The sequence below is a fragment of the Mobula birostris genome, chromosome 30 (assembly GCF_030028105.1).
Source record: "Mobula birostris isolate sMobBir1 chromosome 30, sMobBir1.hap1, whole genome shotgun sequence".
NCBI lineage: Eukaryota > Metazoa > Chordata > Chondrichthyes > Myliobatiformes > Myliobatidae > Mobula > Mobula birostris.
In genome coordinates this window covers 2683346-2698593 of record NC_092399.1, presented here as the reverse complement: position 1 = coordinate 2698593, position 15248 = coordinate 2683346, and the positions used below count along the sequence as shown (strand labels likewise).

The window sequence follows — 15248 nt, the reverse complement described above, 5'->3', positions numbered from 1 at the left end:
GTGCCCCGTGATTAGATTGGAGTTCATCAGGTTTGCTGGGGATTGCTGGAGCAGTGTAGTTCAAAGGGCCGGAAGGGTCTACTCCATGCTGTATCGATAAATAAAAATAAAAATTTCCTCTCACAGCCCAATGACGTACTGGTTAGTAGGTTAATTGGTCATTGTAAATTGTCTGGTGATTAGATTAGAGTTGATGGGGGTGGCTCAAAGAGCCTACTCCACACTGTATCGCACAATAAAAAAAATAATGTCCACAATTTTACGTATTTCATTGACTGCCGTTTACTTCGGAGTAAGTGGTGGAGGAAACTCTTTAGGAAAGGATGTTCATTTTTCATTGCGTCACAGTAACATTAAAACCACAGGCACAACAATGTGGTTTAGACCCTGGGGTCCACAGACCCGTTGGTTAATAGTAGGGATCCATGGCATAAAAATGGCTGGAATGCCTGTTATCTAGACACTACTACATAGCAGCTGTACTCTAATGAAAGAGCAAATATGAATCATTTTTATTGTAAAATAGCCCTTTCATTTTAGCATGTGTAAAACAATTCATTCTCTTCCCATTATCTCAAAGCTTTAAAAGTTCTTTTCTTTCCAAGGTTGTAGAACAATGAAATGGTGAGCATCCACACAATGTGGACAGCCCGCTACAGGGGACAGTGCTTTTGCCTGGCAATCCACCAATTTTCTGGAGTTGGCTTTTTAATCCCAACTCTTTTTTTTTCTTTTAAGATGTTTCTTGAATTTGTCACTTGGAGCCAGGATCTGGATATCTTCCCTAACATTTCCATTCCTAGCTTGCTGTCAAATTTTCTTCGTATTATTTCAGGATTTCAGGGTCATGAGAGTGTGTAACGAGCTGCCAACACAAATGGTGCATGCAAGCTTGATTCAACATTTAAGAGGAGTTTGGATAGGTACATGGATGGTAGGGGTATGGAGGGCTATTGTCCAGGTGCTGGTCAATGGGAGTAGGCACTTTAAATATTTTGGCATGGATTAGATGGGCTGAGGGGCCTTTTTCTGTGCTGTAATTCTCTATGACTATACAGTGGATTCCAGTTAATTGGGCCATCAGTTATTCAGGGCAGCAGCTTACTTGAGACAGCTCTTAAAGAATAAAAAAACTAATTGAGAGAATAGCCAGAATTCCCTTCATTTATTTGGGACACCATGCCACTTAATTGGGATGGGAGACTGTTGCCGAGCAGTTTCTAACTAGCATCAGACACGTGCATTTCCATGGCCATTGGAAACTACACTGTGCTTAGAGTGAACAGATTTTAAGTAGCATCAGTTGTATGTACTTGTGTTCAAAAAGTAGCGATTTTTGTCATTGATAGTTGTTAAAAAAGAGCAGTAAGACAATTTAGAACAGTCTTACTCATGGTGGTTTCAAGCATTCAGGCCTGGAGCTGCCAGAAATGGCTAGGAGTGAAAAATTAAACAATTTCAATACTTCAACAAGTGAAATACTATAAGGAATTGGAAGGTATCAACAACCATCTTGAATGTTACAATGAAAATGAAAATTAGAAAGACCATTATATGAAGGCAGTACTTTAGGTGCACTAGGTGCCTGCGTGATTCAATCAAAAGAACACATGCAATGGATGAATTCCTCTGTCAATAACTATTAGAAACTAATACAAAGTTTTATAGTACTGTAGTGGTATTAGTAGTATTCTAATTTGTCCTGTATTTCATTTAAATACATAATTTTTTACTCAATTATACAGCAGCTTGTGTTTTTTATACCTTTATAATTATTTCCATGAGGCTTTGGCTAATTGGGGCAACTGCTTATTTGGGCCAAAATTATTTGAGTCTGAATATGTCCCAATTAAATAGAATCCATTGTATTTTACTGTGTTAATGTAAGATTTTTTTGTTGTTTATAAGATTGCTGGCAGGAGGATCAGTAAAATCTCATATGGTCCCTCAAATACAATGACTGTTCCAATACATTGTTGCTGATCTCTCTTCTCAAACCTATTTCTTTCTATTTCTCAATCATTTCACTTCTCAATTTCCCCAGTGCCAGAGGTGTGCAAATCATAGTCTTCAACAAACTCAATGTCCACGTCCACCACTCGCCTCCTGAAAGACCTTGGGCAGATCAAAGAGGGACTGCGCCAATCTGAGTGTGCATTGTGTCATGTGTTTCAAAGGTTTCTGAGTATCAAAAGTACTTGTTAATGAAGTGATCTGAAACTCCTTGGGATCAAATGGAGTTGTACAAGTCTTTCTACACTTGCATTCATTTTTTCTCTTTGTTTAAAAATGATTCTTTCTGATGTTGATGGTGTTGATTATCTGCTTACAGACTCAAAACATGAACAACATCCTCTCCTTTCCATTGGACAACCTGCTAAAGGGCGATTTGAAGGAAGGAAAAGGGGTGAAGTTGCTTCTCTTTTTATGTCTTTGAAGAATTGTAATGTTATACTGTTCAGTCCAGATGTATAAATCTATGTTGCTGTGGTGCAGGAGAACAATGCTTGCATTATTCCAGAAGATCAGGGCTCATACAAATGGGATGAGAGATTCCAAAGTCAAGTCTTTTCGCATTGTATGAGCCCTGATTTTCTGCAATAACGCAAGCGTTGTTTACATAATTCTTCATTCCTGTGATTGTCCTTGTTACTTGTTGCCAAAGTCCATGCAAAATAGAAATCATGAAAATCTTTCTGTAGATCAGGAGTTCCCAACCTTTTTTGTGCCATGGACCCCTACCATTAACTGAGGGGTCCGTGGCCGTGGGGGTTGGGAACCCCTGCTGTAGAGAATGTAGTCACACATAGAATGTAGACACGAGGTACTGCAAACGCTGGTAAATCAGAGCAAAGCACACGATGTGCTGGAGGAGCTCAGCAGGTCAGACAGCATCTATGGATGGGAATAAACAGTTAACATTTTGGGATGAGACCCTTAATCGGGACTGGAAAGGAAGGGAAGAAGTCAGAATAAGGAGGTTCATCTGACTGGCAGGTGAAATCTTAAAACCGAGCAGGGAATGGGAGTCCCAAGTTAAATTTCTGCTTTGGGCCATGCTTCAACTGAAACTTGCAGGCATTTTTAACTTTGGAAATTTCAGCTCCTGACTGTGGCTTTAGTGATTGTAACTGAGAGGTTCAAGGAGGGAAGGCCTGTAGTGTTCTGCAATAAACTGTGGTACGAGTGGAAAGATGAATGCAGAGATTTACCCTGTTAATCTGGTGGCTTTTTTATTGAATGGCATTGTCTGGGTATTGTGCATTGTGTTCCCACATTTAATTATGAACACTGAACTCTATTCCAGAATAACTTGCCACAGACAAGGGGGTTCAAAGTTCTAAGTACTTATATGCCACTATATGCAACCCTGAGATTCATTTTCATTCAGGGTAAATATAAAGCACAATGGAATCAATGAAAGATTACACCCAACAGGACGAGCAAACAACCAATGTGCAAAAGAGAACAAGCTGTGCAAATACAAAAATAAAGTAGGGAAAAAAGAAATAATAATAATAAATAAATGAGCAATAAATATTGAGAACGTGGGATGAAGAGTCTTTGAAAGTGAATCCATGGATTGTGGGAACAGTTCAGTGATAGGGTGAGTGAAGTTATCCTCTGCAGTACAAGAGCCTGATGGTTGAAGGGTAATAACTGCTCCTGAGACTGGAGGTGTGAGTCCTGAGGCTCTTGGGGTTGTTGGTGAGGGTGAGTGTAAGGAAGGTATGTGTAGTCATACAACATTGAAACTGTTGTATCCATGTTGCCACTGCATCCACACTAAGCATTGAGTACCAGTCCATATTCATAAACCATCTACGTGTACGTTCATTTTCACTGGAGACAGCCATTGACCTACTGCGAGTTCCTTCTTTGTTCCTCCACATGGCCACAGTTTGTTGGAGTGGATCTGCTGCAGGGGTGTGGTGGAACTGCTGCCAGCCATTGGGTGGTGCCCAGTCTCTCACCTGGAGTCATTCCAGCACTGATGCTGTTTATACTGTGGGCTTTCGAGAAACTGGGCATCACCTCCTTTCCACTACAGCAGCACAAAGTTTTGTACTAGGGCTAAATTGTGAAATGGGATAGTCACGTCCGTTTGAGTCACAGTCTGAGATGAAACCTTGTGCCTGTAATTGAATCAAATCTTTGATGTCTAAAATCTGCACTGAGCCAACAGCTATACACACTTATAAACATGAAGTCTGCAGATGCTGGGAATCCAGAGCAACACACACAAAACACTGGCGGAACTCAGCAGGCCAGGTAGCGTCAATAGAAATGAATCAACGGTCGACGTTTTGGGCCGAGACCCTTCTTCAGGATTGAGAAGGAAGGGGGAAGATGCCAGAATAAAAAGGTGGGAGGAGTTAGAAGATAATAGGTGAAGCCAGGTGTGTTGGAAAAGAAAAGGGCTGAAGAAGAGAGGAGAGTGGACCATGGGAGAAAGGGTAGGAGACAGGTGAGAAGAAGTTAGAGGTTAGAGTGGGGAATAGAAAAAGAGGTGGGGGGCAGGGGGAAGAGGGTAAATGTATTTTTACCAGAAGGAGAAGTCGATATTCATGCCATCAAGTTGGAGGCCACTGAGATGGAATATAAGATGTTGCTTCTCACCCTGAGGGTGGACTGACATGTCGAAATGGGAATTGGAATTAAAATGTTTGGCCACCTAGAGGCTCCACTTTTGGAGGATGGAGCTGAGGTACTCGACAAAGCAGTCCCCCAATTTATGACGGGGCTAACCAATGGAGAGGAAGCCGCATTGGGAGCACCGCCCCCGCCTTTTCATTTTGGCATCTTCCCCACCCCCACCTTTTCTGTCCTGAAGAAGGGTCTCGGCCCAAAACATTGACTGTTTATTTATTTCCATAGCTATGCACACTGCTCTATGATTGGAACACCGACTGCACCCACTGAGCCACCAGCCCTACACTCACTGCAGATTGGACCCATTTTAAGTAAAAACATTTCCGTCAGATGTTCATCATCTTTTTTTTGTTTGTCTGAAACAAGATTTTTCATTAATGCAATGTGGCTAAAGGATTTTTTCCCCACTTGGCGAACATTGTGTCTAAATTGTGTGAGTATTATTCCTTGAGTATTAGTGTGACAGCCCTAATTGTCGGATGTGAAGTGTACAGTTGTCACTTTGGACAGCAGGTTAAGTTAATGATATTGTCTTGTTTCTGTCTGGAAATGAGTTGAGTGCACCCTCTCAGATCTTCTCAACTGTTTGGAGATTGGGAGTCATCAAATGAGCGTGTATGAATCAAGAATCCAAGGAACAGTGAACTAGCCCATTTCAATGGAACTTTGTAGAGTAAAAAGTGGTCATTTAATATATATATATGTGGTCATTGATTTCTATCAAATTTAAAATAATTCTGCCTACGTTGTCTTTTCGGTGGTGGGCCATTTCTGAAAGTAACCTTGCTGATATTATCCTACTCTCTGAAGAAAATCTGAAATAAAATGAGTGAAGCAAAATTGTGGTGCATTCAGTGAAACAGAATCCAAATCAGAATCAATTTTAATATTACTGGCATGTGTTGTGAAATTTGTTAACTTTGCGGCAGCAGTACAATGCAACACATAACAATAGAGAGAGAAAAATGTTTTATTTCTCTATTATGTATTTCATTGTATTGTATGTATATATATATATATAATTGTGTGTATATATTTAGTACATATATAAAATTGTTAAATAAGAGTGCAAAAATAGAAATTAAAAAAGTAGAGAGGTGGTGTTCATGGGTTCAATATCCATTCAGCAATCAAATGACAGAGGGGAAGAAGCTGTTCCTGAATCGTTGAGTGTGTGTCTTCAGGCTTCTGTACCTCCTTCCTGACGGTAGCAATGAGAAGAGGGCACGTCCTGAGTGATGGGGGTCCTTAGTGATGGATGCCACCTTTCTAGACATCGCTGTAAGAAGATGTCTTGGATACTACGTAGTGTAGTGCCCATGATGGAGCTGACTAAGTTTACAACTCTCTACAGCTTACATCGATCCTGTGGAGTTCACTGCCTGCCCCCTCCCCCCATATCAGAAGGCGATGCAGCCAGTTAGAATGCTCTCCAGAGGTCATCTGTGGAGGTTTTCAAGTGTTTTAGGTGACATAACAAATCCTAAACTCCTAATGGAATATAGCCGCTGTCTTGCTTTCTTTAGAATGGCGTCGATATGTTGAGTCTGTGTTAGGTTCTCAGAGATATTGACACCCAGAAACAGAGCAGTAAGGAATGTGGTGATGTTCAATCTTTATGATGCAAGTCTGATATTATTTTGCTGCACTGTCTACCTCCAAGAATGTGTTCCTGAGCTGAGTTTAAACGTGCGTGTGCGTGCACACAGACCCACACACCATTAACTTATTCAGCCTGTGCCACTGATTGATTGTGAACTGTTTTCCACATATGGACGGGGGAAATATAACCTCCTCAATACTCTTACAGACCAGCTATTGCAACAGTGGGCTGGCATACTCTAGTCAGGAGTTAAATTTAATAGTGGGATGTTAAGGTTGTGTAGTGGGTAGTATTGCTGTCTCACAACTCTGGTCTTCCCACGTTCAATCCTGAGCTTTGCTGCTGCCAATATGATGGCTGCATTTTCCGCTGTGACAGCCAGGATTTGCCCTGGGTAATCCAGTTTCCTTATGTATCCCAGGGACCTACTGCTGGGTAGGTTAGTTGGCTGCTGTAACTTACCTCTAGTGTACACTAGGAGAATGAAGGGCTGGGGTTAATGTGAGTGAGAATAACTTGCTGAGAAATAAGTGTGAGAATCTGAGAGCCAGTCTGACTCGGTGGGCCAAATAACCTGCTCCAGTGACCTAAAGGAATAGGAATTGGATACTTACCTTCAGAGATGAGAGAAGTTCAACTGGTTTTTGTTCTCTGTCTACAGGACCCAAAGAAGCTCATTGAGAAAGCTTGGAAGGATTACGAGAACAAAGTGTAAGTGCCACCTCTGTAGGACAAGCAAACGGTAGAAAAATATTTGATATTGCTTCCTTGCATCATCATTCTGCAGACGAGATTGAACTAGAGCCATACCTTATGATTAAAGGTCAAATGTCACTGTATGCTTCCACAACTAATTCTACAAAACATGGTCATCTACTGCTGCGGCTAGTGATACTTACATACTTTTGGATTAAGGAGCACGGTTGTTTGTTGTTAAAGTCACTTTGCTTGTGCGATAACTTTGTATGAGACATATTGTCATTGTCAGTGTGGCAGGCGTTCCCAGCTTTTTCCATGCCCAGGACCAATACCTTGAAGCAAGGGGTCTGTGGACCCCAAGTTGGGAACCCCAGTTTACGGAATCAGCTTCCTTTCTTCTTTTAGACAGAGCATTCGAGATTATAGTAACTCTTTACTTTACAAAGAAGCCCTACTTATCTTCACTCTTTCTTTAGTAAGTACCTTTTTATTTCCTCACATTGGTAAGAAAAACGTTAATGTGAAGGCATTTTAATGGTGCGGTTAGAATGGGTTGAAATTGGAGACAGTGACTGGAGATGGAGCAACCCACATTCAATGTTCAATGTTACAGCTGTTTGAACCAACCATTGCTCTGAGCAGGAAATTTTTATATAGTCGTAAATTATATAAGGGGAAAATTCCAGATGCGTGGCAACAAAGGCTTTGTATGCGGTGGCATTTCAGTTACCATGCAGCCACACACCGGCACAGCTTAGAGGGAACAGTGCCCATCTTCTACGTTGGTGTATAATTCAGATGAAAACTTTCACGAGGTTGTGCTTCCCGATTTCTTTCCTCTATTCCGGGGTTCCCAGATTGGAAACTAACTGCTCTAAGCAGTGGACATTGTGGTTTGGGGAAATGCTGTTGAAGAAACCTTAATCTATTGTTGAAGTGCTTCTTGTTGAATGTCTGCTGTATAGCCATGATTTCGCAGAAATGTAGAGACTAAATGTTTGGCTGTGTGGTCTTATTACCATGATTTTTTTTGTGTTTGGAGAAATTCATCCCGGTAAGAAGAGAGCATTCAATTTCCTTCAAATACAGAACTTGTAGATTGTTTGACAATGGAATCAGGAGGTGGATGGCTGGGGTAAATACCCAGTCCTCATGCCCTATCCTTTTATGTCATCTTAATTTTTGGGTTGCGAATAACAAACACAAAATGCTGAAGCAGGTTAGGCAGCATCTGTGGAAAGGAATAAGCATTTCAAGTGTAAGTTGGGAGAAATTTCTGGTCAATGGCACCCTGTTCCTTGCAGGAACTCCCTCCATGGCTGAAACTTTGGTGATGATGTATGTTTGTGAATAATATATAATATCCTTTTGGAGATGGTCATTGCTTACCGTGTTTTTTTTTTGCCAGTTAACCAACCTAAAATTGAATATTGTCGAGGCCTTGCTGTGTGTTAGCACAACTTGCTGCATTGCATCAGGATAGAACAGTGAACATCCCCTTTTCTGATGATCAGCTGAATGTGGTTGGGCCTGAAACACAAAAGCATGGGTCAGGACCGACCGCATGTGATTGCTTCATGTTAAATCTGTGCCACTTGGTCACTGACGTTTCATCTGCAAGTATCTTCCTGTTTTGCTTGTCAAAACCCTTCCAGATTTGGAAACCTCCATGTAATGATCTCTTTTAAAGTTTGTCTAGCGAGAGGGATTGTGGCTGATGTTGTCTTTCCGTATAACTAAAAAATCATTCCTATTTAGTATAGTAATAGACTTCCTCTGCACTCTCAGGGGTTCCTCTGACATTAGCTTAAGCTGGTTATTCATTCTCAGCAATGTCAAATAGCAAGCTGACTCTCATGTGGACAATTTCACTGAAATTACTTTAAGAGTTTTCTGTGTGAACTGCATGATTTGAAGTGGTTTGATGAAATGCCGAGCAAGTATCTGCCTGTGATAGGACCAGTTTCTTATGAGGTGGAATTGCTAGTTTGTGCATTGGTTGGTTTTGTAAAGGAACTATAATTAGAAAACTTGAGACTCTAATTTCCATCTGTGGAATAAATTCACATCATTGTCTATCTGTCTATCTATCTATAGAGAATTAACCCCTCCAACTGTGCTGCCCCAGGGATCCCGATTAACCCTAACATAATCACGGGACAATTTACAATGACTAATGAACCTACCCGGTACATCTTTGGACTGTGGGAGTAAACTGGAGCACCCGTGGAAATCCTGCACATTCCACGGGAAGGACGTACAGAGACACCCGACAGAACAGCGCCGGAATTGAATGCCGAGCTCCGGAATGCCTGAGCTGTAATAGTTTAGATTAGATTAGATTATTAGATTATGAGGACACGCAGTCGTCTTTTATTGTCATTTAGTAATGCATGCATTAGGAAATGATACAATATTTTTCCAGAATGATATCACAGAAACACATGACAAACCCATTGAAAAACTGACAAAAACCACATAATTGTAACATATAGTTACAACAGTGCAAAGCAATACCGTAATTTGATAAAGAACAGACCATGGCACGGTAAAAGTCTCAAAGTCTCTCGAAAGTCCCATCATCTCACGCGGACGGTGAACCTCCAGTGCCGCAAACTTGCCGATGCAGCATCCTGGAAGCATCCGACCACAGTCCGACTCCGAGTCCATCTGAAAGCTCCGAGCCTCTGACCAGCCCTCCGACACCGAGCACCGAGCACCATCTCTGCCGAGCGCTTTGACCCCGGCCCCGGCAACAGGCAATAAGCAAAGCCGAGGATTTGGGGCCTTCCCCTTCGGAGATTCTTGATCGCACAGTAGCAGCAGCAGCGAAGTGGGCATTTCAGAAGTTTCTCCAGGTGTTCGTCCGTGCTTCTGACGGCTGTCTCCATCAAATCAGGATTGTGCACGGCCCCTAGTTAACACATACGATATCATTCGGAACGGCCGCGTGCACTGCATCACGCCGCCATCTTCTCCTCCCTCCTCCTAACTGCTAACTGCTACACTACTGTGATGCTCACGGTAATTTTTTTTGGAAGCTTTAGGGAGCTTGGGTTGAAATTGGGACAAGAAGCAGCCCCATATAGCAAACACCATCCTGTATGAGTCAACGATTCATCTGTTCTTTCACTGGAATGTCCAATTTGTATAACCTCCGTTATTGGCAAGGAAGTGTACCTTCCATACTTCAGCATAAAGTTTTCCTTCATTTTCTGAGGATATTCCATTGGGAATAATTTCCATTGTTGGTTTCTGACGGTATTTTCTGGGGGAGTCACCTTTTTGTTCTGGGCTTGTGAGGTGATGTTAGTAGACCTCATCCTCATTTCGCATCTTTAGGATGTGTTCTATGTTAGATGTTATTGTAATAATGTGTGCTGTAAATTAGTCTGCCAGTTTAAGCTGGAATCATTCAATACCTTGTTTTTCCATTTTAACTTCCTGCCTCTCATCAAGAGCCACATTAACTGAACTGAGAACCCTGCAAAACTGTCATTAAATATCTCAAACTGATTTAAAAGAGTCTACTCAACATATTTATCTCAGAAAAAGCAAAGAAGAAAGCTGGTTTGATATTTCAGTTCTTCTGGTATTTCTTTGGGTTATTGGATTATATTCCTTGATTTGTGCGACGTTCCCAACATGGCGACAAGCCAATCCATTAGACAGGAGCAGCATAATCTGGCAAACAGGCAAAGCCAGTATTTGTGTGGTGCCTTGCATAACTTCCCAGAGACCATGAAGGCTTTTCAGCCAACTCTAACTGCTATAATAACAGCATCTAAAATGTTACAAGAAAAGTTGAATTACAATAATTAGATAATCTATTTTCTTCAGTGATGTTAGTTGAGGAATAAATAGTGGTAGAATACCCTACCTCTTCTTATAGAATCAAGTTTATTATCACTGACATATAGAGTCATAGAAAAGTACAGCACAGAAACAGGCCCTTCAGCCCATCTAGTCTGTACTGGACCATTTCAATTGCCCTCTTCCCATTGACCTGTACCAGGAACATGGCCCTTCATGCCCCTGCCATCCATGTGCCTATCCAAACTTTTCTCCAACATTGAAATTGAGCTTGGATGCACCACTTGCGCTGGCAGCTCATTCCACACTCTCACCACCCTCTCAGTGAAGAAGTTACCCCTCATGTTCCCCTTAATCTTTTCACCTTTCACCCTTAACCCATGACCTCTAGTTATAGGCCCACCTAACCTCAGTGGAAAAAGTCTGCTTGCATTTACCTTATTTATACCCCTCATAATTTTGCATACCTTTATCAAATCTCCTTTCACTGTTCTATGTTGCAAGAAATAAAGTCCTAACCTATTTAATCTTTCCTTATAACTCAGGTCTTCCAGACCAGACAACATCCTTATAAATTTTCTCTGAACTCTTTCAACCTTACTTCGAATTAGGACTTGCCAATATCGTATACAACTTCAACATAGCATCCTATCTCCTGTAATCAGTACTTTGATATATAAAAACTTTCTCAATGACCCTTTCTATCTATGTCACCACTTTCAATGAATTAGTGACCTATAATTCCCAGATCCTTTGTTCTACCACACTCCTCAGTGCCCTATCATCCACTGTGGAAGATCTATCTTGGTTGGTCCCCATGTTGTGAGTTGAATTGAATTGAATTGCCTTTATTTTTTTACATCCTTCACATACATGAGGAGTAAAAATCTTTACGTTACGTCTCCATCTAAATGTGCAATGTGCAATCAAAGTAATTCCTAATAATTTATAATAAATAGAACAGTCAATGTAACATAGAACTACACTCAAATCAGCGTGAGTTCATCAGTCTGATGGCCTGGTGGAAGAAGCTGTCCCGAAGACTGTTGGTCCTGGCTTTCAGGCTGCGGTACCATTTCCCGGATGGTAGCAGCTGGAATAGATTGTGATTGGGGTGACTCGGGTCCCCAATGATCCTTCAGGTCCTTTTCCCACAACTGTCTTTGTAAATGTCCTGAATCATGGGAAGTTCACAACTACAGATGCGCTGGGCTGTCCGCTCCACTCTCTGCAGAGTCCTGCGATTGAGGGAAGTACAGTTTCCATACCAGGCAGTGATGCAGCCAGTCAGGATGCTCTCAATTGTGCCTCTGTAGAAAGTTCTCAGGATTTGGGGGCCCGTACCAAATTTCCTCAACCAGTGGAGGTGAAAGATTTTCTTTTGTGCCTTTTTCACCGCACAGCTGGTGTGTACAGACCACGTGAGGTCCTCGGTGATGTGGATGCCAAGGAACTTGAAGCTGTTTACCCTCCCAACCCCAGATCCATTGATGTCAATAGGGGTTAGCCCGTCTCCATTCCTCCTGTAGTCCAGAATCAGTTCCTTTGTTTTTGCAACATTGAGGGAGAGATTGTTTTCTTGACACCACTGTGTCAGAGAGATGATTTCTTCCCTGTAGGCCACCTCATTATTGTTTGAGATTAGGCCAATCAGTGTAGTGTCGTCGGCAAAATTAATTAGTAGATTAGTGCTGTGGGTGGCGACACAGTCATGGGTATGCAGGGAGTAAAGGAAGGGCTGAGGGGCTCCTCTATTGAGAGTCAGAGGGATGGAGGTGAGGGAGCCCACTCTTACCACCTGCTGGTGATCTGACAGGAAGTCCAGGATTTTGTGGCAGCAGTATAGTGCAACACATACGTAAAGAAATACTATAAGTTACAATAAGAAATATAAAAAACAAGGTGCAAAAAGAGAGGAAAATATAGTGATTTTTAAAGAGAGTGTAGTGGATAGGTAAGAGAGCAAATTAGTGAGACAAAGAGCAATAATAATAATAATTGGCATGGGATCTTTTATGTTCACCTTAAGGTTGTTATAGCTGGGGCTGATAGTGGGAACAAGCTCCCACTATCTATTAAGTGCGCCCAATGACATGTGTCTCAAACAACCTCTGACAACCAAGTTCAACAGTCACGTGTGGCTGAGCTACTAAGCCCGGCGGAACCGTTTCTATGACAGGAGAAGCGATAAAGGCAGGTTACTGGCACCTTAGAACCAGTCACTTTGGGCAGATGGGGCTCGTCAGCCGTGGTTGGCAGCTCAGCTAGGAGAAGGAAGACTCTGATCTCAAACCTCCACTGCCTTGCAGTTATACCCACTCATGGGGAAGGCACTGGGAGTAAGCCCTGAGGGAAAAACCCTGGAGGCAGTCCTACATCGAGTTCAATGCTGACTGGCAACTCCTGCAACCTCTCTGGTGTCAGTTTCTGCCGATCCTTTGGGTTCATCTGATGCATGGAGGGTGGGGTCTTTGTACATGAGCAACATATTGTACCGCAAAGGCCTGCATATCTAGACAGTTAGGACGCAACATCCACAGTTGACCCTGACCGATGGAGGCCTCAGAAGGCAGAGAGGGTCTCCTATTCTCAGTATTGAACTGCAATAAAGTAACACTAATAGTGCAGTAAATTATAAACATGAGTGGATCATCAGATGCTGGAAATTCAGAGCAACACGCACCAGACGCTGGAGGAACTCAGCAGGTCAGGCAGCATCTATGGAGGGTAGTAGTTGATGTCTTGGGCCAAGACCGTTCATTCAGTGTGGAAAGGAAGGGGGCAGAAGCCAGATTAAAATGTTATGGGGAGAGTGAGGAGTACAAGCTGGCAGGTAATAACTCAGAGAGGTAAGGGGAACGTGAGTGGAGAGGGAGGATGAAGTGAGAAGCTGGGATGGATCATGCAGTTCTGTCTCGATATCTCACTTGTAGTGCACCCTAGACCAAGTATTCAACAGTACGAGGAGGGATTTAAATCCTAAACCTTCTGACCTACATTTAAGGCAAATGAAAAACTTTAAATTGGTGTGTGTTGAAAACTGGAATTCTGAGAGATAAGTAAAGGAAGGAAAACAGAGCATCTTTATTTTTTATCTCACTGTTGCACATCTCCTTATACTTTTCTCCCCTCCTGAAGCCATTGTGCTATCTACCCCACAGCCGCCCCCCCCCGCCAGTCATCCAGTCATTAGCATTAAAAGTTTCCACATTCTTCCTACATCCAACTCTGTCATAGTTCTCTGACATTTCTCACTTCTGTGCTATGTTTGGTTAAAGCAAATGTATCACGCTTTCTAGTTCCTGGTCTTCATTTTTTGAGTTTTTCCTTATAAGGTTCACAAGAATGGGATATGTTTGTCTCAAAGTGTTGGAGATTCTTGTTCTTTGATGTCAACTAAAGCAGATGATTAATTCTTAATTAGACCGCCAGCTCTTGCTTGCATCATCTCCAAGCTTGATTGGTATGTTTTAGGAGAAAACTTGCTCTTCCTATAAATTTGAATTATCCAAGTTATTGCTCAGCCAAAAAAAGCTCCATTCGCTCATGACTTTCATACATGCTAACTAGCAATACTTCTGCTAACAATTCTTCTGATTTTCTTTTTAAAGTTTTTGTCTTTGCGTTTACCTTCCTCCATTTTACCTGCAGGTACTTTCCTCATCAATATTACTGGAGCTGAAAAGCCAGTCTCATTCTCTGGCAGAGAGGGTTGGATAAAGTGCAGAAGTTTTCTCAAATTCTTTGTTTATTAATGAAATAGGTGGGCACCACGGTAGAGTAGTGGTCAGTGCAATACTCTCACAGCTTGGGGCGTCAGAGCTTAGGGTTCAACCCCAGTATAAGGAGTTTGTAAGTCCTGCCCGTGAAATGTATGGGTTTTCTCCGGGCTCTCCAGTTTCCTCCCTCAGTCCAAAGGCACACCAGTTAGTAGGTTAATTGGTTGTTGTAAATTGTCCTGGGATTAGCTTGGGGTTAAATCGGTGAGTTGCTGGACGGTGCGGCTCAAAGGGCCTATTCAGTGATGCATCTCTTAATAAATAAAAAATCGAGCCTGGACGGACTCTCCTGGAATTTAGACACAGTGAGTGTCTTCTCACCTTCATCTCTTCATCTTGGTTTAATACCTTGTCCACTTGTTTCACTCATGTATATTGGGAATTCTCTTAAATGCATTGGTTTGGAGTTCAACATTCCTGGATTCATTGGTGACTCTCATTCGTGGCCCCAAATCCTGGTTGTGTTTACCTGTAACCATCTTCCCCATGTCCACAGTATTGAATTCCTTCTCAGCACCTGGTCGTCCTTTGGCCTTCCCATTTCTAGATCATTCCAGATTATTAAAATCACTCAGTGGAAGTGCATCTGAAAGTGAAGAGATATTTTTTGTTTAGATCTCTCCTCTTTATGCTGCCTTGTGCTCAGTTTGATGTTTGTCAGGAGCTGTTTGTTGTTGAGGCCATCACATCAAGTTCAGTTT

General features: G+C 42.1%; 1 protein-coding gene across 2 annotated transcripts in view; it reads left to right on the top strand.

Annotated features, from left to right (window-relative positions):
* Positions 1-15248, top strand: part of LOC140190625 (arf-GAP with SH3 domain, ANK repeat and PH domain-containing protein 2-like) — a 118857-nt gene that overhangs the window by 48538 nt on the left and 55071 nt on the right. For both annotated transcript variants that reach the window (XM_072247345.1, XM_072247344.1), the window contains exons 4-5: positions 2333-2407; positions 6918-6967. In XM_072247345.1, coding sequence (XP_072103446.1) covers positions 2333-2407; positions 6918-6967 — 125 coding nt within the window. The remainder of the gene's footprint in view (positions 1-2332; positions 2408-6917; positions 6968-15248) is intronic.